Below are 25,414 nucleotides of genomic sequence, written 5' to 3' on the forward strand. Positions count from 1 at the left end.
GCGGGACCCCCCGGCGCTGAGCCCCCGCCGCGCCGGCATGGCCTCGCTCATCGTGGTGACTGAGTACGACGCCACGGCGAGCACGAGCGAGGAGGAGATGGACGTGCCCGGCAGCGAGGGCTTCGGGGACGGCCGGAAGCTGCACCTCTCCGGCCGAAAGCTGTCCCTGCAGGAGCGGCCGCAGCCGGCGCGCTCGCCCGGCAACGGCGACGGCGCCAACGAACGCTTCATCTACCCATCCCTGCCCTACTCCCCGGTGACGTCCCCACACTCCTCCCCGCGGCTGCCACGGCGGCCCACGGTGGAGTCCAACCGCGTGTCCATCACGGGACTGCAGGTGAGGGGGTGAACGCTGCTCCCGTGGTTGTCCTGCCCCTGCCCTCCTGGATTTCCCCACCACAGTGTTGCTTCCGCTTGTTTTTTTGTCTGCATATGTGTGGTGGGAGGCAGTGGGACATTCCAGTCCATCCTGGGCCACGGGGACATCCCTTAGGAAGTTGAGACCTCCAACTCACTGTTTTTTGTGCCTTTTGCTGACGCCACCAGCTGTCACGGCTGCGTTTTGGGGAAGCCAGGAGCTTACCGTGCTTCTCTTTCTCTTCTCCTTAAAAATAAAAAAACAGAGAGATCCACTGAAATCTAAAGAGAAAACAGCCCTGCCTGCCCCCAGCCTGACAGAAAACAGGCAGCAAGCAGCTGCTCTGTCCAGAAGAAATAAAATTACTCAGCGCCAAGTCGCCAGCATTAAACCCCCGGGCTCTCCCAGCCCATCGTGCGCTCTCGTTCCACGTGAGTGGTCAGTATCATTAACATTAGCAATTAAACATATATAAACACACCAGCGTGTGTGGCTCATGAATCAAAGCTGCCCAGGCAGAGCAGGACAAGGGGTGAGTTTGCAGAGAAAGTTTTGCTGGAGATTTAAAGGGAGGAGAGCAAACCTGAGCGTTTTGGTGGCTCATGTCTAACCCCCCCTCTCTTCCCACAGGACTGTGTGCAGCTCAACCAGTACAAGCTGAAGGATGAGATTGGGAAGGTGAATATTGGCTGGGTTTGGGGTGTGATAGGCGGATTTGGGATGGGAGGGTGTTGGGCTCACTTTCATTTTCCAGCCAATGAGTTCAGCCACTCACCACAGCAGCTCTTTGTTGCCCCTGGTCTGTTCTGAGTGGTGCTGGTTGAATTGTATATTTTTAAAATTATTATTAATTTTCCCCATGCCCCCTTCCTCCCAAGAAATGGGGCATTTGAAGCTTTTCTTTGCTGTTGGTGTGATGTCAGAGCGTACACCCCGCTCCTCCCAGCATTGCTCTGTGATCCCAGTGGGGGCGGGTTTGCAGAGGAGTCCAGAGCCCGGTTTGGTGATGTGGGTTTTTTTGAATTGTCCCTAACTGGTGCCCCATGGCTGTGCCCCTCTCCAGGGCTCCTATGGGGTGGTGAAGCTGGCCTACAATGAGGATGATAACACCTACTATGTGAGTAGTGCATGGCCCTGGAGCAGGGCAGATGGGATTGGGATGGATTCCCTTCCAGCTGACCCCCTGTGCCAGCCCCATCCCACCAGCCCCATTTTGTCCTTGTTTTGCTCTAAATTCCACATTTGTTCCCCTCTTGCAGGCAATGAAGGTTCTCTCCAAAAAGAAGCTGATGAGGCAGGCAGGCTTCCCCCGTAAGTGGCACAAAACCTTTAGGGTGGAGGATGATTTGAGGTCCCCAGGGGATTGATCCCGACCGGACACCCCATCTTTCCCTTTCCCACAGGCCGCCCGCCGCCCCGCGGGGCCAAAGCTGCCTCTGAGGGCTGCCTGCAGCCCAGAGGGCCCATCGAGCAGGTCTACCAGGAGATTGCCATCCTCAAGAAGCTGGACCACCCCAACGTGGTGAAGCTGGTGGAGGTAAGTGCTGACCAACCCCTTCCCAAAATTCATCCTGAGCGGGTGGAGGGAAGCGACCGCAGAGGGGCTGAGATGGTCATGGCAAGCCCTGCCTTTGGGAGACTTGTCTTTTCCTTGGTTTAAAAGGTTTTTTATTCTCATCTCCCAAAAGATGATTTTTTTTCTTCCCTGTCCAGAAGGGAAATGCAGAAAAATGTTGCTTCCTTGGAGGAAACAAGTGCTCAGATGGGTTTTGGGGAAGAACTGATGTTTCTGTGGGTTCAACAGTGCAGCTGCCTTGCCCTCCGCCCACTGCCTGTATGAAATGGTCCAGAAAATCAAGAATTAAGGATGTGCAGGCTGGAGTTTATTTGGCTCATGAGTCAGATGATGCTTCCTGTGTGTTTTAAATATTTGCTTCCTTGAAGTACAGCTACATCTCTGTCCTCCTTTTTTTTTCCCCACCCTTGTGGGTAGAAGCTTGGAGATGAGCAGACCGTGCTGATGGTGCAGATGGTGCAGAACTGAGATGGCTGCTAAATAAAATATCACAATGTTTATTTTGCAAGGGGTTTTTTTGGTGCTTTTTAATTGCCTTTCTACTTCTTTTGACAGGTCCTGGATGACCCCAGTGAGGACCACCTGTACATGGGTAACTGCCCACTGCCCCGGGGGGTCAGAGGGATGGGGCAGCAGGTTCCTGCTGTCTTTTGGGGTGGCTGCATGTGGGGTTGGGTCTCTCCTTCACCATGAGTATAGCCTGGATGTGCTAGAGGAGCAAAGAGGATGCAGTCTGAGTTGTGAAGGGAGATAGGAGTGCTTTATAGCACTTCACTGGTTTTAATTCAATGTCAGGACATGCTTTGCCATGAAAGGCACCAGCACTGATTATTGTCAGCTTTGAAGCCAGGCTGATAGAAAGGAGTTTTATTTGTTTGGCTTCGAGAACAAGGCACAAGTTAATTATCCACAGCACAAATGGGCCCCTTCCCACCCTGTCTGGCAGACCATAGTGGTTTGCTTGATGCAAACTTACACTTCTGGAGGCATTATTTCTATTTCATCATTTATGTTCAGCCTGTACTAGTGGAGGAGTGTGTGATGCCTTCATGGCCAAGCGCAGAGGTTTGCTCAGGGCATGGGCTGGGACTTTTTGGTGGCAAACTGAGGGTTTTAATGTGCCATGGAGGGCACTTCACGATGCTGAGGCTGCAGCACTGAGAAGGCAGTTGGCAGCATCCCCTTAACTGAAAATGGGAGCAACCCAAATGCCACGTGCCTTGCATAAGACGGCATCTCCTTTTTAAAAATAACACATTATTTTTAGAATTTTTATCATTAAAATAATTGCTTTTGTGCTGAGACTGTGCTCGGAGGAGCTCTATGCTGTAAGCTATCCGTAATCACCTTCTCTTTTGCGTTGCAGTGTTTGAACTGGTGAAGCAGGGGTGAGTACTGAATTCCAGATTTAAACCTACTAATGCATGAACACGAGACAGGTTTGTGGGTGGCACAGCTCAGCCACCTGAGGTGGGTGTGGGGTGCAGAGGTGATAGGGAGGTTCATGGTGGGGCTCCTACAGGTTTGGGTTGTGTCTCCCCAAGGTAGTTACAGCTGTGTACATCCTGTATGTGCCTGTGTTTGGTGTTGTGTGCTGTCACCAAACGGTGGCAAAGCCTTCAGGACCTGTTTTGGCACATCCAGATGGAGAATGAACTCCATTCTCTGTTTCCTTTGCAGCCCCGTGATGGAAATCCCAACCCTGAAACCTCTCAGCGAGGACCAGGCTCGGTTCTACTTCCAGGATCTGATCAAGGGCATTGAATACTGTAAGTGTCTCTGCAAAAAGGATGGGAGCTGGACCTTCAGCTCGTGTGTGGTGCCGTTGTGCTGCTGCTGCATCACTTGTTTTCCCTTTGGCTGCAGTGCACTACCAGAAGATAATCCATCGGGATATTAAACCTTCCAACCTCCTTGTGGGGGAAGATGGGCACATCAAGATTGCTGACTTTGGAGTGAGCAATGAGTTCAAGGGAGCCGACGCCCTCTTAACCAACACAGTGGGCACCCCTGCCTTCATGGCCCCAGAGACACTCTCAGAAACCAGGAAAATTTTCTCTGGAAAGGTATTTAACAGCACTTTGAGGGGTTTTGGACTAGTCTTCCTCACACACACTGTCTCTTGTAGATCTGACTGGGCTTTCTTTGCTCTGCAGGCTTTGGATGTCTGGGCCATGGGGATCACGCTGTACTGCTTCGTGTTTGGGCAGGTAATGACATGGATTTTTCAGTGCTGTTGGTGTTCTGGGGGGTTTGGCGAGTGCCTCCCATGTTCCAGGTACATGGTGGGATGAGCACCCCACATCCCTGTTTGAGCCAAGTGGAGATGGGGATATATGGATGGAAATGAGGAACCTCTGCCTGTCCCTGGGATGGATGCAGCCAAAAGGGCTGTGTTCTCTTTTTCCCCAAGTGAAAAAATTCTGTGGCTGGGTAGATTTTTTAGGAAAGAAGCTCTTGTAGTAATTGGTAGTTTTTGGTCAAATGTTATTTTCAGTGCATTTAAAAGTAGACATTGATATAATAGGAAATCTTTTGGAATTTCCCTATAACTGGATCCTTGCTCTCCTTCAAACCCTATGAGATCCTGATGCCCCTCTGGCTGCCCCACTGCTGCCTTTTAACAGAGGTTGTTGCTTTCCTCATTTCTGTTTTTCTTTGATAGTGCCCTTTTATGGATGAAAGGATCCTGAGTTTACACAATAAAATCAAGACCCAAACATTGGAGTTCCCAGACCAGTAAGTACTCAAAAATAAAAACAACCCATCAATCCACTTTACAACTCATGTGAGTTGTTTCTCAGGCAGTGCCTGGGTAGGGCTGGCCCTGCTCTGCTGTGGTTTTGCAGAAGTCAGGCTCTGAGCCCTTCTGTTGGCCTTGGACCTGGAAATGTCCTTTGCATTAAACATGAAGGCAACAACTCCTGGTTTGCAGTTGCTGAAGAAGGAGCAATTGCAGTTGCAGAGGTGTTTGAGGGAATGGATTAACCTCTGCAGTTACTGCCTGGTGGGTTTTAGCCTGGGTGGAGCTGGTACTGGGCTCTCCCAGCCCTGTACATGTGGGATCATTTTTCAGATTGCCTCAAAAGAAGATGTTTTGCTCCCCTGGCGGATATGAGGAGGAGGGACTGCTTGGCACCTGGATGCACAAGGACCTGGAGCTGCATCCCTGCCAGGGCTGGAGTTCAGCCCTAATCTGCCCAGAAAGGCCCACAGCAGCACTGAGGTGAAGAGCAGAGGCAGCATCCATCCCCTTCCCCATCTCATCTCTCCCTTCTTTCCACAGGCCAGAAGTTACGGACTTCCTGAAGGATTTGATTACACGGATGTTGGATAAAAATCCTGAATCTCGGATTTCGGTCCCAGAAATCAAGGTACTGGCCTGACCCCCTAGTGGTGGCCGTGGCTTCACTTCTGTTGGGTTCTCCTTGCTTGGCTTTTTTCGGGAGTCAGTTTGATCGCGCCAGGCTAGGTCCTCCCCCTGTGCCCAGGGCCCCCGGGCAGGTAAGTCCCAGCACCTTCCCCTGCTCCGGGACCTGCTCAGCTTTGGGACCTTTGGTGCCTAGAGAAGCCACAGGCAAAAGGAAATCCCCTGAGTACAGTATTTCCTCTGCTACCAGGAAAGTACTGTGCAACAGCCTTTCGCAGGAGATTTCTGGTCCTTCGCCCCTGCGGGAGCCCGGAAGGGGCGAGAAGCTGAGAGGATGGAGGAGACTCAGGTAGGGGGAAAGGATTGCGGGGGAATTGCTGAACCATTTTGTGCTCCTCCTGCAGCCATCCAAGTCACCAGGTGTGTGGGCAAGGACAAAGAGGGGTTCTGCCTTCCATCGTGGATTAATCCAGATCCAAGACTAGGGCTTGGTGGGTCTCCCCATCACCGCTACTCGTCTGGAATAAGTAATTCCTGTCTTTTGGTGCTGTCTCATCCGTAAGATGAGACTGAAAATAGGTCTTTCTCCCTAAAACTCACTGAGATGCCCAGGGCTGCAGGTCACCAAGGTTATGTCTTGGTTGTGTAGATGGGGCCAGCGCTGGCTCCGGATGAGCCGCACCACGGACTGCGCTGTTCCTGGCGGTGCTGGGGTGAGCTGGCTCGCCAGGGAGATGGCACATCTCTCCCCTGCTCCCTGGTGTTTCAGGAGCACGTAGGGGCCATAGCTTGGGCAAGGAGATGCGTTTGCCAGGCTTATGCTGTTTGAGTTATGAAAAAGAGGAAATCATTCCTGACAGGCTGTGTTATTAATTGAAGTTGCACCCTTGGGTCACCAAGAACGGAGCGGAGCTGCTGCCCACGGAGGATGAGAACTGCACCCTCGTCGAGGTGACGGAAGAGGAGGTGGAGAATTCAGTCAAGCACATCCCCAGCCTGGCCACCGTGGTGAGTATGAAGGGGTTGATGGTCTGTGGATGCACACCAGGGTCCACGCTGCCTGCCAGGGTGGTCCTGAGCAGCTGGAGGTTTGCTGCTGAGGGACAAAAGCATTGGGCAGGATTAGAACAAAGATCTTCCCTCTCTCGGAAAGAAGTGCTACAAGGCACTTCAGCATCTCAGGGTCTTCAGGGTCTCAGCATTTTGCTGCAGATGGCTGTACCATATGTGGGGGAATATTCCAGAACAGTCCCAAAGGGCACTATCAGTGCATTGCCAGTCTCGATGCTTGAGCTGGCTGTGCAAATATCACTGTATTTGCTCAGGGCAAAAAAGCATCTGGTCCAGAACCTGCCTGCAGCCAGGAGCAGGTGTTTTGGCCAGGCATGAGGAGCTCCTGCCTTGTTCTGCCTGTCCAGCCATAGGGGCTGTGGGAGCTTCCCAGGATGGAGATTTTATCTGGGCCACAACATGCGCCAGCCCCCGCCTAGAGCTATTCTTGGTGACTTCATCTCATCTCTTTTCAAGCTCATATTTTTATTCTCTGCAACCCCCTGTGGTGGTGAGAAAGACAGTGTAACCCTGCCCTGGGTGGAAAGTGAAATTCTTTTGGGTTTTGAACCTAATGATGTCTTTGGGTGCCACCAGCCCTTGTGAGGAGGAACAGTGAGCGACCATTGACAGTTCCCTGGCACAGCCTTATCTGCCTGTAGACACCCAGGCTGTGATATTTTGAAGTACAGGTCTCCCTTTGAAGCCCCTTTTCCATCTCATTGCTGTGCCCACATCTGGCCCCATGTCTGGAGCTCCTTCCTCTTCAGTACCCTGCAGAAGTCTCGTTGACCGCTGATATGTTAATATGCAAATGTGCCTTGTGCTGCTCAGGCTGAAAAAGCAGATGTTGCTCTAATGAGATCACCACTGATGAGGGATTTCCCCCCTTTTACCTGTTCAGAGGTGACTTGTTCAGTGGGCTCAGTGCTCCCAGCCCTATTGAAATCCAGGTGGTTTTAGCACAGCTCAAGGCAAGTGAGATTTAATGAGGCTCTTGCCTCTTAAATATCGCACTGCCTCCAGGCAGATCTTGTATTCTCACATTTGCATTTATTCTTCAAAATTACCCTCTGGTGCCTGATCTTTGTGCAGCCAAGTGCAAGCATTAACACTCCAGTATGAGATTCACTCATGTGGCTTCAACTCTCCCATAAAATGCCTTCCCCTTTGGACACAGAAGGGCTCTCAAGCTGCCATGATGAGCAAAGGAAGAAGGCACAGAGGGACAAGAAGCAACATCAAATGAAGCCAGGGGTCCCCAGAGCAGGATGAATCTGCTGAGGCAGCATCCAGTGCTGCTCACCTTGTTGTCTGCTCCCACCAGCAAAACAAGTTGGGGGATGCCTGGGATGCCCTGACACTTCTGTGTTCCCAGCAGTCTCTGATGCTGGGTAACTTTGTGTTTTGCAGCCAGAGCTAGACAAATGGCCAGCTTTTCAATTTGGTTTTGCTGAATGTTAAGGCAAAAGTACGCTGGTTCCTTCCTTCCCCTCTCCCTTTCCAATGAATTTTTCTGCCAGGTAATCATGGGCAACTGGGAATTTGCAGTAATCGGTAAAACCTTCTTCTGGGGGGAAAGAATCTTCCCAGACTTGGATTTGTTCTCTTCCAGCCTCTCACACCTAGTGTGGCTTTATCTGCATGGGTGTCAGATGAGGATACAGCCCCTGTATTAAGCAGCTGGAGACTTGCAAACATACTTCCTTCTGGTTTTGGTTTGTTGGGAGTTTTTTAAAAAGACAATTTTGACTTGTTTTCCCTAGTTTTAATAACTACTTGGTCATGAGGGTTGGATGTTCCTGTTGCTCTTGAATGAAGGAAAGCATCCCTGATGAACTCCATTCTGGTTTTGCAGATCTTGGTTAAGACGATGATCCGGAAGCGATCCTTTGGGAACCCATTTGAAGGGAGCAAGAGGGAGGAGCGGTCATTGTCTTCCCCTGGGAACCTGCTGCCGTAAGTGTCATCATCCCCAAAAGACATTTTCAGCTTGTCTCACTGCTCTGGAGGAGAAATTGAATAGTTGGGCTTTGAATCTTTCATGGGGGCCATGTCTGGGACATTCACACCCCCTCTGTCTGATCAGTAACTGCTTTATGGGATTTTTGTGGCATGGAATATCTTGCTCTTCTGATGGGATGAAAAGCATCTTTTTATTGCACTTCCAGCCTGTTACTGGGAGCTGGGGGGAGATGACACGTGCTCAGGGTCCCAAAGGTCCCAGGGCAGGGAAGGGGCACACACTGGTGTCTCACTGCCTGCTATGCCTTTCTCTGAGCCACCCAGCAGCCCTTTTATTTCCTTTGAAAACAGGAAACAAGGCAGTGAAGATAATCTGAAATGCAACGACTTGCCCAACGTGGGAGAGGAGGAACTTCTTTCATGAACATCGACTTTATGGTTCTGTTGAGCAACTCAATCCAGGGCACGTCACAAAGTGTGCAGCTGGGGCTGAGCAAGGTTGACAGAGCCCACGCCAAACACAGCATGACACGGCGCTATCTCAGTATAATGCTGGATGTAGAGCTCAAATAGCAGCATGTTATCAGACATCCGACTGTTTGCCATAAACATGGAGCATCTCTGACCACTTGGACCGCTGACTTCTTGTGGGAGAGGCGCTGGCTGGTGCCACAGAGGTGAGCTGGTCGTGCTGAGCAGCGACAGAGCTTTGCACAAAAAAAAATGAACAACCCAAAGCAGTCCAACAAAAATGCATGTTTGGAACTGCTTTTAGCTGGTTTTAATGCCAAGTAATTTCCAGGGACTAAGGCCAGCGTCCCAGAGGTCTGTGTGCCCATGGTGGGCACACTCAGAAGGGTGAAGCTTTTGCCAAGTGGATCCACAGCAGTAAAACCACACGTGTGCACTTTTGAGAGTTCACGACCTACCGGGAATGTTGTTGCATCTATTCCTTGTCCTTCTGGTTTGTTTTTAATTGACACCTTTTTAACTGCATGGGAACAAAGCAAAAACCCACCCTTTCAGCTTTTTAAAGAATGCCTACCTTTGTGAGCCAAGTTGTATTAAGCAGCATCTTCAGGACGTTCAGAAAGTGAGGTTAATTACCTCCACAGGTAATTAACACCTTTCCAAAGGCCTTGGTGTGACCAGGACTTGGTAAGTTAGGTATTCAGTGTATGAAAGGAAAAGGTATTTAAGGGCTTAAGTTCAGTTTGAACTATTTTTGCTGCAGAAATATGAGTGAAAGGTGGTGTTTAGCTGAATGTTTTGAACAATAGAGGAAGCACTAACAGTTTGTTTCTAAATATTTTACTTGATCTAGGTAGATATATTATTAAATATAAAATTCAGGGTAAAATCCTTCACTTCCATGTACATTACATGGTTTACTACAACTAAAAATAATACAACTTATGCTGTTTTTTAAGTATAGACTTAGGGCTTGCTTAGAATCTTAATGAAATATTCAGATTAGCTAGTAATTTTCAAAGAAACTTTTGTTTTCCCAACTCTTAATCTGGATTCTGGGGCCAATGCTATGTATTTTTGCCAGTTTGTTACCAGTAATTTGTGAATGCCTGTGGATCAGAGGCTTGTTAGTACATTAAGTATATACCTAATTCATAGATTGTTTCTTATGAAGAGCTCTTTCACCTTCAGTCAGATTACTCTGATTATTTGTGGTGCTTGTAAAAAAATAATAACCTATCATGTGGTGGGAGAGACTCTGGTGTCCAGACACACTTCCCCAAGTTCTCTGTGCTTGGACAAAGCTGGAGAACAGCAGACTCCTCCTGGAGAGGAGTCGGGGTTTGCCTGAGGAAAGGGGTCACGGTAAGTACAGTTGTTTAGGGGATGGAGTGTGGGACTGGGAAGGGGGGAAAAGTCTGATCTCTTCTCAGTCTGATGTGGTTGTGTGACCTTGAATGAGGCATTTAAAGTGATGGTGTGCCTGACAGAGGGGGAGGATTCGAGTCTCCCAAGCTTGTAAGGGACTGCTAAGGCTTAGTTCTTTGCCCTCAGGAAGAAGGCACTAGGAGACACCCAAGTATTGTGATTAATGGCCTGCTAACCCTGGCCATGGATGCCCTGCCTTTAGGAAGTGACTGTCCCCTTGTCTTCCTTGATCCTGGGCAGCACAAGCAGCAGTGCTCTGAGGTCCTTGGCCCCACTGCAGTCAGACCTGGCCTGGTAATTCCTGGTTAGGACGGGTGTTTGTTAAAGCCAGGACAGAGTTAACAAGGGTGCAGGTGCTTACACAAACTGTCCCTTACACCTTTTGACCACTTGAAGTGATGTTCCCCCTAAATTGCAATTTATTATGGAAACATTGTGCTGCTGGCCTGTCTCCAGAGCCAGTGAAGACAGTTTGTGGTTTAGGAGCAATACTATGGAGTTTGGAGCCATAAGACACGCACTGTTTTCCTCCCGTTTTAGTCCAAGGCTATGCCAAAGCCCTGCAGCTTCAGCTATGGGAAAACCAAACAGGTAACCTGGGGGCCAGCCCTGCTCCAGCTGCCTGCTCCCCCTTTCCTAAACAGGACTTTTCATTGTGGAAGTGCGTGTGAGTGGGCAGCCTGGTTCTCTAACCCTGCAAATGGACTTGATCTGCCAAAAAAAAAAAAAAATTAAAAAACTAGGGGATTTGTAGTTAGTGCATAGCAATGTGTGGTGTGTTTGCTAGAGGTGTGTTGTAGAGATCTCTGTGCTGCCCATCTCTGGTTGTGATCTGCTGGGTGCCTCCTGAGACAGTTTACATTGACCACACAGGTTTGCCTGGTGCAACCACAGCTTCTCAACAGACTGAGCTGTACCAGCTCCTCAATGCCCCCCCCCCACAGGGGCCTCAGATATTCCCACAATCAGTGTCTTAGGGCCAGCATGGGCTCGGTTCTGAAGGATGTAAAGCTCAGCACTTCCCCAAACCGAGTGTCCCTCAGTGCCAGCTCCCCTGGGGCTGCAGCCAAAGGCACATTTCTGAAGGAAATGCGATGTAGATTTTTCTTGTTGGTCAGCTCTGTTGAAAGCACAAAGCCTTGGCCGTGTGAGGAAGATCCCTCTAAATGCATGACCTGTAGAGAAGCTGTCCTGTGTATATAAACCTGCTCAGTTCCCCAGCTGCTGTTCCTTAGTAGTAATGCTGGCTTTCTTCTTATAGTGAACATTTTGCTTGTGCCTTGGAACTGGGCTGTAGCTTGATTTCCCCAACTCCCTTCCTTTCAAGCAAGCCCAGTGCTGACTGGGAGCTTATTGCTGGGTACTAAGCCTTTTTGGCTCTGAAAGCACACAGGAAAGTGCTAAGGGGAAACCAGGCCTCTTGTCTGGGTAGTTTTTCATGGTGGTCCCCTCTTACCTATCAGGCAATTGATCTGTTTCTTTTCTAAGGTCCTGAAATATTGCTGATTTTTATACTGTTTGTTTAATGACCAAGGCTTGTGTTTCATTCCTACCCCTTTATTATGCATTTAACTTTATCAGGTGTATCAAGTTTAAATACTGTGTATTTACCACTTTTAAATTATATTACGTAAGAAGAAACAAAAAACAAACCAACAACTAAGTGTTTTTCCACACAGCTGTTCAAGCTTCACTGTACAATATTGAAATAAATGACATGCAATCAAACCCAGAGTTAGTTGATCAAGTGGAACCATTATCCTGTTTGACTGGTCTTTATCAAGCTGTGAGAGTTTGGTTGTTGGAAGAGGAATCTGAAAGCACCTTCCTATGTTACTGAAGTCTGGTGCTCTACCACTACTGGGCATCTTGGGGATCTAGGATAAGTCCACAGTGGCTCAAGCCACTGCATAATCCAAATGGAGCATTCACAGGCACAGACTGCAGCACTGACTCTTGGAAAGGCACTGTTTGAGTTGGGACACAACTTAGTGCTCAGCAGTAGCAAGCACATAAAGAATAAAACAAGATGGTAATGCTGTGGTATACACACTGTGCTGCTGGAAAAAGGCAGCAAAGCCCCAGCCAGGATGCTGGAGGTATGGAATAGATCCCAGGGCTCTGTAACACTAGAAAAGGCTCAGGGAAAGGGAAGAGGTTTGTGAGTCAGTTGTGATCACTAGAGATGCTCAAGGCCATGTGAACATAAAAGCCCCCAAAATACACTTTAATCAAATTGTGTAAACCCATTAAATGCAGCAGCCCAGACACATGGTTGGTGTGGTGGCAAAAAGCCTGGGAGGTGTGCCAGGGAAGACAGATCTGTTCTTCCAAGTAATTTGTACCAGCGTGTGGATAAGGTCCCTAAAACCCAGGCCTCTAACTTACAAGTCTTTTCCCTTGGAGAGGGTTTTAATGCAACAGACACAGAGAAGGTGTCAGGAAAACTAAGGTGGAGCAGAAGCTGTAGTTGCAGCAGCACTTCTGCTGGGAGAATCAAGAGACAAAGCCCACAGAGCCCTGGCTTTGATAGCTCTCCACTGACAGATGGTGTCTGGGGAGAAATGAACAAGCAAAACCCAGCCTGCAGGACTCTAGGAGGGCTGAGAGAGGCTAATATTTTATTGAAGTAAAATTTAAAGTAGTACCATAAAAATTAGACAAAACAGAAAAAAAATATTCTGTTATCAGTGAGCCATTTATCACAGCACAGTGGAGCCAGACACTGCTTTATCTTTGTCTGTGGCCACTGGGGCTTGGAGACACAGTTAAATAGTAGGTGCAGGCTCAGCTAAGCTTCACAATCCTTCAGGACAAGGAAAAATGACTTGACAACAGCAAGGAGCTGCTTTCCCAAGGTTAGGCAACACCTGGCAGGGGCCATGTAAGGAAGAATCCCTGTCTGTTATCCTGTGCTCTCTGCACAGGGAGCTCAGGGATAGAAGGACAGTCAAAATGACAATGTCCCTGTCCCAGGTGTGGCCAGAGCAGAGGCCTGGACGTCATGAAGCACAATTCTCCCTCTGTGCTTAGTGCAATTCATCTGGAAAGAACAGTAGGCAGGGAGCAGACCCACTTCTTCTCCCTGGGGGCTGGCTCCAGCCAGGAAAAGTAGTGAAGAGTAGCAAAGATGGTCCCTTTCTCAGTTTGGTTCCCCACTTCCTTCCAGTGAAGAGGGGGTGGTCTCCCAACAGGGACAAGTAAGGTTCACAGCAGCAGTTCAGAGCAGCAGTTGGTGCCCAGCAGCAGGAGCTCAGGAGTTGGTTCCGTATGTCTCACCGACTCCCTGCAAGGATCAGAGATTACAGCTCTCTGCCAGAAAACTCTTCTTTTTCCCTCTTCCTCTCACACGAACCCCCCTACACAGGCAAGCTACTGTTACTCAGACTTTACTTTTCCAGTGCCACAAGGATTCAGAAATCCACCCTCAGCAGCAACACTTGCCCCCAAGCACAGGGCTGTAGGGCTGAGCTCCACTCTCAGCACCAGTAAAGCACCTCCCTAAATCCTATTAACCAAGCAGAGCATTTGGACCCTGGAGGGAGCCATAACTGTGGCTGGTCTCAGAAAATATCAACCCACTGATGGGTTTGTTCACAGCCACAGGAACCCCAAAAGCCAAGACTGAAGGATTTGATGAGAACAGAGCCATTCTCAACAGCTCTCAGAAGGCAACTGCCAATGACTGCAACCCAGAAAGGAGGTGCAGTAGGAGCATGACAAGTTAAACATGTATTTTTCTCTCCAAGAGTGGTTGCCCAGGAAACATGACAATATTTGTTTCTAGTGCTCCTCCCTTCAACAGCCTTGAGGTAAAAATTAGCTTCTCTGAAAAAGAGAAAGTTTCCTAAAAACTGTGGTTTAAAATCCTTATTTGATGTGGACTTTCTACATCCTGTTTCAGAATCTCTCCAGAGACAGAGAAGGAAGCAAGTCTGCCTTTCCCCTGCCTCCATTGATGCTTACCAGTTCATAATCCTCCACATATTTGTATTTCTTTTCCCGATAGTAGTACCTCTTCTTCATGCAGTACAGAACAACAATGTCACACAGCACTGTTGCCTAGTGGAGATTGAAAGAGTTTAGGACAATGATCCTCAGAACTGAGGCACTAATCCAGAACTGAGTCCAAGAGCAGACAGTGTCACTTACCACACCAAACAGCGCTAAGCCAGAGCCGATGTTAATCATGGTGGGAATTACATCAAATTTTCCTGCCTAGAAGACAGTTACAAGGCTGAATATATTTTTCAGCATCTCTGAAAGTCCTCACTACAACACCTCCAGGAACTGTCACCCTACCTTTCCAAACACTACGATATGAAAGCGGATGCCAAAAGCTTTGACAAGCGTCCGTGATTCAGTGCCATCACTATTCTTGTAGTATTTTGCAAACCTGGAGGAAAGATAGGTCAGAGCTTAGCTGGAAATTCTGAGGATGCTTATGTGATCATGCAACATCCAGGTGTGTTCCACATCCCAAGAGGATGGGCTGAACATTGGTACTTCCAGGCACAAACCCCAAATGGTGATTTCATGCAGGCAAGCACTTGTTGGAGAAAAGCCCAAAATAGGTGAATTTAAGAAGACAGTTATCACAAATCAGGGAACTTGCAAAGCATAGGAAAGGGAGAAAGTTGGCTGTAATAGGGAAGCAGAAGGACAAATGGGAAGAAATTCAGCTACACGAGAGCAGGGGAGCAGGCAGCTGCAAGGGACCAGGCAGCCACGAGAGGGCAGGGCCAGGAGCAGCAGCGCAGCTCGGCTGCCACACAGAGGCTGTTCCGTGTCCCGAACAGGGTGGCCGGCAGGCAAATGACTGGGAAAAGACATGAGAACAAATAAGTGAGGTCAGACTTACTCTGCCACGTGGTTGACTAAGCCATGAGGAAGCAGAGAAGAGGGTGGAAGAGAAGAGGAAGGATTGGTAAGGGGCTGCACCAAAGTCTGGAATTAGCAAGAGCACTTCAGATCTGGCTGTGATATCCTCCAGCCAGTCGCCTGACACCCCAACACCTGCAGGCCTGGCACCTCCCAAACACACCTTCTGCTGTCTGCATGACAGCAGATCCTCACTGAATTCATCCCAGGTCCACCAAAAGATCCCCTGTTCTAAGTGAGATTTTGTGATTCTAGAAACAACAAGCTGTGTTTCCTCACAAGCAGGAATCCTGCAAGGACTTTGGCAAGGTGGCCAATCCGTACTATTACAGTCTGAGCCTGGATGAAACCAGCTGCACTGGTGTTTTACTGGAGGTGCTTGGACTGTAATGGCCAGAATGTTTATGTGGTGGTGTATGCCATTAAATATGATCTTCAACTGAGAGAGACACTTTTAGAGGTTAGTTTTGCCCTCAAGCACAGTGAAGGAGATGCTCTGGTCTCCCACCTCCACCTCCCAGCCCCCTCAAATTCTGCCCTATCAACATAGCCTGAAACAGTCAGTTCTCCCACTGCCATGCCATGGCCCAAACAGCCACCCAAAAGCTGATGGAAACATGACTCAAGACACTCTGATGCAATCAGTGGAGCTTCACTGACCTCCCCCCTCTGCTGTGGTTTGCACACAGTGAGGATCCCACCCACTCTGTCTTACAGCACCAGCAGAACTCTCCAAGTGTTCTCCTGGTGCTCTCTAAGCACCATAGAGATCCCAAAAGTACCCACAACTGCCAGTGGCAGAGTGAGCCACAGGTGCCCTCACAGCCACGTTACCTGAAGTTGTAGCCAGGTGAGACGGTGTGGGCAGTGTCCTTGTTGTCGAGGCGCCGGAAGGAGTATTTTGGCACACAGTGGGAAGCAGCTCTGTCAAGGTTGCAGTCCCAGTTGATCTGCAGTGCCATGACTCCACCCTGCCAAGTGGAGGAGAGGAGAAGGTCTCTGTTAGAAGGCTCTCTGCTGACCAGGACTCTGATTTACTGGCTCTTGTCCCAGTCCCAGTTAAACACTCTTTCCCCCTGCTACAGAAGGGTCTTGTACATAACCCCACCCAAACCAGCCAAGGCCAATTATTTGTAGTAGAATTGACTCCAGGCCCCCTGGCCAGAGCAGCTCTCCATCCTGCAGCTACTCTGTGTTCTGTGGCTCATGCCACGAGGCAGAGCCACCTACCACTCCTCTTTTACAGAACTGAAGCCCAAGAGAAGGGTCTGTCAAATACCTCCACAGCCATTTCCTGGAAGTCCTGCCCTGCAGCTTCAACTATTTGCCCTAAACGAAAGATGGGGCAGAAGGGGTCTGTGTGGGCATCATAGATACAGTCCTTGAGGTAGGTGGAGTTGATAGTGGGGAGGATGTTTCGCCTACAGGGGAACAGAGAAAGAAGAGCTGTTGCATCTTCTTCCAGCCATCCAGCTCCCCTTTACAGTCCATGAGATCAGACAGGACAATGCTCCCCCCACTATTTACTTGCTGAAGTTGAACTTGCGGTACCAAATGTTGTTCTTCACCAGAAGGGTGAAGTTCTCAGCTGCTTGTAGGAACGCTGGCCTACAAAACAAGAGGAAGGGTAAATAAGTACAACACACTTTCACAAACTGTGTCCTTGCTGCTCATCTCTTCAGTTTTTCCCAACAGCACCTCAAGGGAGAAGCATCAGCTGCATCCCACCAGCCTCATCCCAGGAGGGCCACCACAGAGCAGGGAGACAGAGCACTCACTTGGGTATGTGACTGTCATCCTCCACAGGGCACCATGCAAGGACTTCACAGGTCTTAATGCTGCTGTTGTATGAAACACACTCCCCAGTCTGGATGCCTGGAAAGATATGTGCATGGAGGTACTACTAATCAAAACCAGAGGCAGTATTTGTCCCATGACATCTCCTCCCTCTATATGGTGAAAACAATTTTCTCAGGGCAAAGTGCCACTACCAAGACCCCCATTACCTTCCAGTGCACTTTGTAGTGAAATTTCAGAGAAAGGAGCATCAGGTCTTTTTCCTGAGCCAAATCCTCATCTATGTGAAATACTGCTTCAGGAACTCAAGGCCTTGAAAAAGCCCTCACACCGTTTGCTAACCCGCAAAGCCCACATCTACCCAGCATCCATCTGCTCTCCCCAAGTAGAAAAATTTGAGCTTCCCTTTCAGTTCTCCTATGTGTGAGCTAAGGGGAACAAGCAGACTGAAGGGAAGTGCTGCTTCCTTCACAGCAGGGAAGGCACAGCACAAAGGTATCACAACACAGACTGAAAGACCATTGCAGCAGGTTTCTTACCATTGCTGTGGGTGCTGACATATCCTGGAAAACAGCTGTTGTTCTTCACCTGGCACTCCGTTTTATCATCTGGCAGCTGGAGAGGAACAATAATTTCACTAAGCTCTGTGAACCCTCTCCCCCACACTTCCACCCACACGAGGCAGGATTAAAGCAGATCCTGCACCTACCTCTGGGCAGCGGCCTTGGCTCTGGTTCAGCGTCAGTATCACATTGGTCATGACAAACACAGTGTTCTCACCCTGAACAAGCAAAACAAGAAGGCAACTTAAGAGTGACAGACTGCAAAGAGCATCCAAGGCACCACACCAAATACCTTTGTTGACAGAGCCCAGGTGGCTCCACAGAAGGGACCTGCTTTGGACAGTGCTGGCGCAGCAATAAAGGAGCAGATTCTCATATGAATTGCTTGATGTTGCTGTGTTAAGCCAGAGGAAGAACTGTGGGACTAGAAACTCTTTCTGTCCTCCCACTCAGACCAAATTTCCTCATTCCCATTATGAAAACAGAGATCACACAGCTCCTCAGGGGAGCTGCAAGGCAGGACCAGAAACAGAGCTCCAGCTCCCTTTCTTTTTGCAATATATCAATTAGAAATTTGACCAGTCCTGGTTTGTTTCTTCAGGGAGCACCATTTTTGTTACTTTACTTTCATTACTTTCAAGTCTGTACGATTCCAGATCTGTTGTTTGCTTCTGCTCCAATGATATGCAAATATGAACACTCAGCCAAAATCTGGCTAAATCTGTCTTTTTTCTGCATCATGTGTCATGCAGACAGAGGGACCCACAACCAGCAGCTTGGCTGTGGCTGCCCATCCCAAAGGCCACCACACATGGCCCACAGAGTGCAGATTGCCACAGACACAGTCAATCAGTAACTACAGCAGAGCTTCCTGTTCAGTTCCGGATCAAGTGACTTGCACCAGGCTATTCCTGGTGTTTCTGCCAACAAGCTAACTTGGGTCCGTTTGCTTTAGAGCAGTAAGACAGAGGACATGTGGTTATTGTTGCAACTTTTTCCTGAAGCCTGCCAAGTTCTTCATCCTCTGCGGGGACCGGCACTGTTTAACAGTTTTGTGGGCAACGTGGACAGTGGGATCGATGCACGGTCAGCAAGTTTGCTGAAAACACCGACCTGTGTGGTGGGATGGCATTCAGAGGGACCTGGACAGGCTGGAGAGCTTGGCCTCTGTGAACCCCATGAAGTTCAACAAGGCCAAGTGCAAGGTACTGCATGAGGGTCAGGGCAATCCCAAGCACAAATACAGGCTGGGTGGGGAATGGATCAAGAGCAGCCCTGAGGAGGCGGCCTTGGGGGTGTTGGTGGACAAGAAGCTCAACATGACCCAGCTATGCACACTCACAGCCCAGAAATCCAACCCTATCCTGGGCTCATCCCCAGCAGGGTGACCAGCAGGTTGAGGGGAAGATTCTGCTCTTCTACTTCTCTCTCGTGAGACCCCACCTGCACTGCTGATTCCAGCTCGGGGCCACCAGAGCTGGACCTGTTGGAGCGAGTCCAGAAGAGGCCATGAAGATGCTCTATGGGCTGGAGTAACTCTGCTATGGAGATAGGCTGAGAGAATTGGGGTTGTTCAGCCTGGAGAAGATAAGGCTCCAGGGAGACCTTAGAGCCCCTTCCAGTACTTAAAGGGGGCTTATAAAAAGGAGGGAGAGGGAATTTTTACATGGGCAGGTAGTGCCAGGACAACAGGGAACAGTTTTAAACTAAAAGGGAAGAGATTTAGAAGAAATTCTTCCCAGTGAGGCTGGTGAGGACCTGGCACAGGCTGCCCAGAGAAGCTGTGGCTGCCTCATCCCTGGAAGTATTCAGGGCCAGGCTGGACAGGGTTTGAAGCAACCCAGGATAGTGGAAGGTGTCCCTGCCCATGGCAGGGGGTTGGAACTAGATTATCTTTAGGGTCTCTTCCAACCCAAACCCTTCTGTGATTCTACACAAGCACACACATAGATATACTTTTCTCAAAACAAACTTCCCCAGGGCTCGTGGTGCAGGTGCTCAGCATGATCTGTAACAAAGCAAAGCTGCTTTATTCTCTCATATCAAGGCCATGCTGGAGCTGAAGCTGCTCTGCCCTCAGTGGACTTTAGCAAAGCAGTAGCCGATTGCTAGAAAACCCTCCCTCTCCATGGGAAAGTGACTGATACCTGAGGAGGGATGACATAGTCGGCTACATCCCAGATCCTGGCTCCCAAGGTGGATGTGTTTGTCAGGGTTACTCCTTTCACCTTCGTGGTTACAGAACTGACCACGGAGTCTGTTTCCTGGTAACCCTTCTGCCACAGGAAGACCCACCTGCAAGAAACAACTGATAAGCACTATAAACAAGCACACATGGTCGGAATTTCTCCTTTTCCCATATGTCACCTGAAAGGGCCAGTCCAGATAGTTTTACAGCGTTTCCCTACAAAAGGGTCACAGGACAGGCAATCTCCTTTGTGGTTTTTAGGGGGTATTTTTTATTTTCAGAATGTTCTGCAGGGTGTAATTTGCTTTTATGCCCAGCCCCGCTGGGTGAGCGGCAATGACCCCCGGGGACGGTCCCGCTCCTGAGGGGTCCTGTCCTGTCTGCAGCCCCACAGTCCCAGTGAAGTCTGCCCATTAAGCAGTGACACCACCTCCGTGTCACCCTTCGGGGAGCTCCGAGCTCCCGACTCCCCTCAGCCCGCGCCCCCCCGACAGAACCGGGGTCCCGGGGCCCCCCCGCCCCTCAGCCCGCGCCCTGGGGGCTCCCAGCGCGTCCTCCCTCCCGGCGGCCGCTCCGGGACCCCCGCACTGCCCCGCCCGCTCACCCGATCACGTATGCGAGGATGGCGAGCTGCACCCCGCGGGTTGATGAGCCCCACTTTGCGGCTGCGGATCAGCACGATGCGGGGGTGTCGTACTCGAAGAGGAAGCTGTGGAAAGCCCCGCACGACGCCATGGTGGTGGCCGGAAGGGCGGGAGGCCGGCAAGGGCGGGCAGGCGGGACCGAGCCCTCACGGGCCGGGCCGGGCAGCCCCCGGTGCCACAGCGCCCGAGCCGCCCGCAGGGCGCTCCCGCAGCCCCGGGGCCGCCACCGGCTCGCTGTGGAGGGCAGCGGCGGCAGAGGCTGCCCAAGGCTGTTTGCACAGAATCACCGAATCCATTAGGTTGGAAAAGACTTCTGAGATCATCCAGTCCAACCGATGACCCAACACCACCACGTCAACAATAAGTGCCACGTCCAGTCTTTCCCTAAACACCTCCGAGGACGATGACTCCACCACCTCGCTGGGCAGTCCGTTCCAGTGTCTTGCTGTGAAGAAATTCTTCCTGATGTCAAATCTAAACCTCCCCTGGTGCAGTTTAAGACTATGTCCCTCTTGTCCTGTCACTTGTTACTTGGGAGAAGAATCTGACCCCCACCTGGCTACAACCTCCTGTCAGGGAATTGGAGAGAGCGAGAAGGTCCCCCCTGAGCCTCCTTTTCTCCAGGCTGAGCCCCCTCAGCTGCTCCTCATCACTCTCGTGCTCCAGACCCTTCCCCAGCTCCATTGCCCTTCTTTGGACTCCCTCCAGCACCTCAATGTCCTTCCTGAATTGAGGGGCCCAGAACTCAACACAGTTTTGGCAGGAGTAGAGATCCCCTAACACCAACTCGTATCTTGCATCCAGCTCAGGGCAAGGACCAAGCACCTGCCTCCAAAAGACAGCAGAGCATATTGAAGACCATCATGCTCCCATCCACAAGGAGCAAATCCTTTATTTATCCTCTTGCAGAATTAAACTTTGCTATAAAAGCAGGGATCTGCCCCCTAATTCATGCACCTTCCACCTGGTGCTGAGATACCCAACACAGTGCTTATATTAGAAACACCACCATAACCCTCATAAGAACGAGTTAGGACGAGATGAATAGATCAGATAAATAAATAAATAGAGCTGATAAAGTAGCAGTGGGAATTTCAGGGAGTACAAAACAATTAAAGAGCTTTAGGTAAGCTATATGTTGGTAAAATGCTTTATCTTTTATAAAAACAGTCAAAACTGAAAGGACTATAAAAAGCAGGGAAAGGGTAAGGAAGAACTTTGATGCAAATGTGAGAAGAGATCAAAATCACAGTCTTGGGTGAATATTCAGTGTAATTATTTTCAAAAGGAGAATTGGTTCATATGCTAGAACAGAAATGCATTAATGCCTACGGTAATATTTTCCCACTCTAGATGCTGCAATATGAATGTTAACACAATTGATGAAGATATAAATACAGCTGGCATAATCTGCCAGCAATATATCTTCAAATACATGTGGGAAATGGAAATGGCAAACTGCTGGGTTAGCTCAGAGAGAACAAAGCTTTGTTGAAAGGAGTGCAGAACATACCTGTTATAATCCTTCTCACCTTGGTTCTACAAAAATAGAACATGCCTAAATATAACAAAAATAGAGAATGGAAAAAGTGTTGGAGCACAGATTAATCTACCCTGAGTTCACTGCTCCTCGGGTGTACTCTGACCTCACACATCACAGCACAGAGCTACTCTCACAAGTTCAGGAGGAGGAGGTGTAGGAAGCAAGGCCTGCTTGAAGGTAAGAACAAACAGTCCAACACTGCAGTTCCAATGAGTGTGAATGAAATGCCCAAAAATATTACACAAAGAGGGTAAAAGTACTTTTCATGTAATTCCTGAGTTCAAGCTAAAAAGAACAATACAAAGAGAAGAGCTGGGCTTTTCAGAAAATGCTTTGTCTGTGTCACTGGAACCATCTAAAATGAGTGTGTTTAATCTGGTCAGACCATGAGGCCTTCAGTGACGAGTTAGGAAACTTGTTCTGTGGCCTCTGTCTAGAGCCTCTTGATCCAGGGCTGCAGAACATGGGGAGGGTGAGGCAGAAAAATGCTCAGCACCACATTTCCAAGTGATTCCTCTTTTGGGCTTCCTTCCTTCAGGGTTGTGCTTTGAGGTGACTCTTGTCTTTCTTCAGGGTGTGACCAGACAGCACCAGCTGCTGAAACCAGCGGGAGGTTGTGATGTGCTGCCCTTTTTTCCTTCAGCAAGAGCTGTTCGTGGTACTTCTGTGTTGGCTGGCATTTGCCACATCAGCACCACTTTTGGCAGCCTGGTGAAGAGGCCCCTTCTTTCTGGGTTGCCCCAGCTCATATTCTTCATAATCAGGGTTCTTGTTGGGCTGGCTGGTGCAGCAGCTGCCAGCATCACAAAATTTCACAGGGTGGCTCTGCAACAACAATTCCCAACATAAAGAAAACAGCACTTGCTGCTTCATCCAACCACAAGGAGAATTTTCAACAGAGATCCTCGCTATTGGGTTTTTTAGTTTGACACAGCACAATAGGGATAGTGATGATAGATCAGCAGATCTGGAGGAGGATTGTCTTTCTGGGTTGCCATCACCCACCCGAGCGAAACCAAATCGACACCTCACGAGTTGTTTGAACACCGACGCAGTCCTGCGGGCACACACCCACCACAGCAAAGCAGCAATTTTTAATTGACTCCAGAAAGTACATCCTCTGGTCACAGGACTTATTACCTTGAAGTGGACAATAGGAATCTAGTTTTAGCCCCTCAGAATCTAATCCGGAAATATGGGTGGGTGGCAGAAACCCAGATCGGTTTGGGATGACACCCCCAGTTCTCTCTTCTGAATGGAGGGTGCCAGAGGTTAAGTGTCTGTCTTTACCTCAACAATACTGTCTTGAGGGTGCTGCAAATTCACTTTTAGAAGTTTCTTTAGCAAGGTAACGTGGCTCATCAACATAGGACATGCATCACCTGTGCAGCATTAAAAATGAGCATTGTCAGCTGGCATAAATTACTTGGAGAACTGAAGACAAACACAGCATAGATTTTCCTCCTCCAGCCCTTTCAGCCTTCTGAAATGAAGGTGCTGAGCCCAGCTTGATGAAGGGAATTTGCCAGGCATCTGACCTGGCAATCTAAACTAAATTAACACATATAGAGAGATTTAAACAAATTAATAATCCAACTAATGTCCAATGAGTGTTTTGCTGTCTCATTTCAAATTGGAATCCAAAGCTGCAGAAAGAAGCTCAATTGCAGATAAAGCAGATAGAAAACCCCAACAAGGATATGTGGGGAGTTGGCAAACACAAGAGTGCCCATGCTCTGAAGGTTTTAATATCATGTTATCCAGAACCAACTCTGAACTCCTGAGCACACTTCAGCATTCTCCATTCTTTGATCAGTAAAGAGTGACAAGAATCACAAGAGCCTTTCCTACCTTCCAGTTTCTTATTCTATCATAAACTTTCCTGATGCACAGCTCACATCAGCCTATGGATCAATAAGCAGTCACAGAGCATGGAACAAAGAGATCTTTTAAATCTGACAACGGAAAGCTGGCAGTGCAGACAAAAATCATTATATTAAAGTGTAAGACATACTAAACCACACAGTGGTATTAATATCCAACCTCTGATAACAACACCCAGATGCCTTCTGTCTCAGACATGTTGTGGGGACTCAAAGTGCTTTATTATTCTTGACTGGTTTACTTGAGTGATCTCTAAGTCCTGTTCTCCTTCATTTAGATAAATAATCTGCATGGGAATTTGCTAAGCTGAAGAGACAGAAGGTCAGTTCCAAGGGTGGCAGATATTCATAGATCACTCTGTCATTGCTATTCAAAATTTGTTCTATAGTTGGTTGCCTGTTCAAGTACTAAAAGAGGAAAGTGTTTAAGAGGATATATCTGGTGTAAAAGCCATCAGCTCAGCCCTCTGCTTGCTGCCATCTCCAGGTCCTCATTCAGATTGTAGAGATCTAAAGAAAAATCCATTTTCCTCCTTCCTTTCTCTTTGGGTTCAGTCTCTGTCACTCTGCTTTGCCATCTTGATGCCAACAAACCAGCCCAAAGCAAGCTTTTAAATGATTCCACTCTCTCCTGCACATCCTACTGCAAGCTAAGTTTGGCAGACTCCGAGTGCCTTTAATCAGAGTTCCCAAGATCGTGCGATCATTTGCTTCCCGTTCACCACAATCTCATTTGTATGCTCTGAAGGCAGTGAGTCACTCAGAAAAACACACTGGGATGTGTTCTGCTTTCTCCTTTTCTTTGCACAGACATGAGATGCCCATTTTCCTGTGCTGAATGGTTCCACGGTCTGTGGCCAGGACGTGTTTTAGTGGCCAGCTCAGCCTCTGACACCTGCGGGTCAGTTAGGTTTTGTTTGAGAGTTTTCCTAACTCTTTCCAGGATCAGAGGTTTTTCCTAGCCCTCGGGATAGAGGTTATTTTACATCTACTCTTGGTGGCATAGAAGCTCTGTGACAGCTTTGTGCTCAGAGCTGACCTTTTTACCTGTGTAAGCTAAACACTTTCACCTTGTGATTTGAATTGCACATCTGTTGTGCTATAGCAATTTTACCCCAGTAGAAACCAGTATAGCTGAATAGACAGTTCTGTTGTCCACTGCATGAGAGAAACAGTTATTCTGGGAGGCTCTGTTCCCAAGCTTTCCTTATTTCTCTTAGTTCCTGAAGGATTAATAAGGCTAAAATATTATTCAAACTTGCCATTTGTCTCTCCCACAGATGCAGGCCTGAATGCACAACCTTTTTGAGTAAAGAATGCCAATTTACACTTTTTTTTTTCAGAGCACTACTACTCACTCTTCAGAGAGCATTGAGGAATGTTTGCACTTACATGGTGGAATTAAATTTTGGGAAGTGAACATTGTTCTTTATTAGCACAGTGAAATCTTCAGAACTCCTCAGAACAGCTGGCCTAAAACATCAAATTAACTAACTTCTTTTACTTAAATACATAAGTTAATGTTATGCTATTTTACTATTACCTGGAAAGCTGTCAGTGGGAGGAATATGTTGCTAAGAATAACACTGAAATACAGGGAGTTAGGTGGCTCAGGGGAGCAAGAAAGACATGGGTGGTTTTCTTAGTTTTAGGTATAAATTGCACTTGTTTGTGTGGGCCAAGCCTAACCAGAGTCT

General features: G+C 48.7%; 2 protein-coding genes across 2 annotated transcripts; one reads left to right on the plus strand and one right to left on the minus strand.

The window, feature by feature from the left end:
- The first annotated feature begins 37 nt into the window (after window positions 1–37).
- Window positions 38–11,952, plus strand: CAMKK2 (calcium/calmodulin dependent protein kinase kinase 2). The gene is made up of 16 exons (XM_018076377.3): window positions 38–337; window positions 989–1,036; window positions 1,422–1,475; window positions 1,618–1,669; window positions 1,762–1,895; window positions 2,490–2,526; window positions 3,301–3,322; window positions 3,615–3,703; window positions 3,801–4,000; window positions 4,091–4,144; window positions 4,600–4,673; window positions 5,221–5,308; window positions 5,555–5,653; window positions 6,184–6,312; window positions 8,213–8,313; window positions 8,671–11,952. Exons 1-16 carry the CDS (start codon window positions 38–40, stop codon window positions 8,741–8,743), a joined length of 1,554 nt encoding a protein of 517 aa, XP_017931866.1. The 3' UTR covers window positions 8,744–11,952.
- Window positions 11,953–13,371: 1,419 nt separating this feature from the next.
- On the minus strand, window positions 13,372–20,382 carry P2RX4 (purinergic receptor P2X 4). The gene is given in 14 exon segments (XM_018076378.2): window positions 13,372–13,504; window positions 14,185–14,280; window positions 14,371–14,436; window positions 14,521–14,614; window positions 15,934–16,070; window positions 16,379–16,520; window positions 16,627–16,707; window positions 16,878–16,974; window positions 17,436–17,511; window positions 17,606–17,677; window positions 19,607–19,754; window positions 20,252–20,289; window positions 20,291–20,337; window positions 20,340–20,382. Coding segments are annotated over 14 exon segments (1,170 nt in total). The 3' UTR covers window positions 13,372–13,471.
- Between the last annotated feature and the right edge of the window lie 5,032 nt (window positions 20,383–25,414).

The sequence above is a fragment of the Manacus vitellinus genome, unplaced genomic scaffold (genome assembly GCF_001715985.3).
Source record: "Manacus vitellinus isolate BGI_N305 unplaced genomic scaffold, ASM171598v3 scaffold_31_pilon, whole genome shotgun sequence".
In the NCBI taxonomy this organism is placed as follows: domain Eukaryota; kingdom Metazoa; phylum Chordata; class Aves; order Passeriformes; family Pipridae; genus Manacus; species Manacus vitellinus.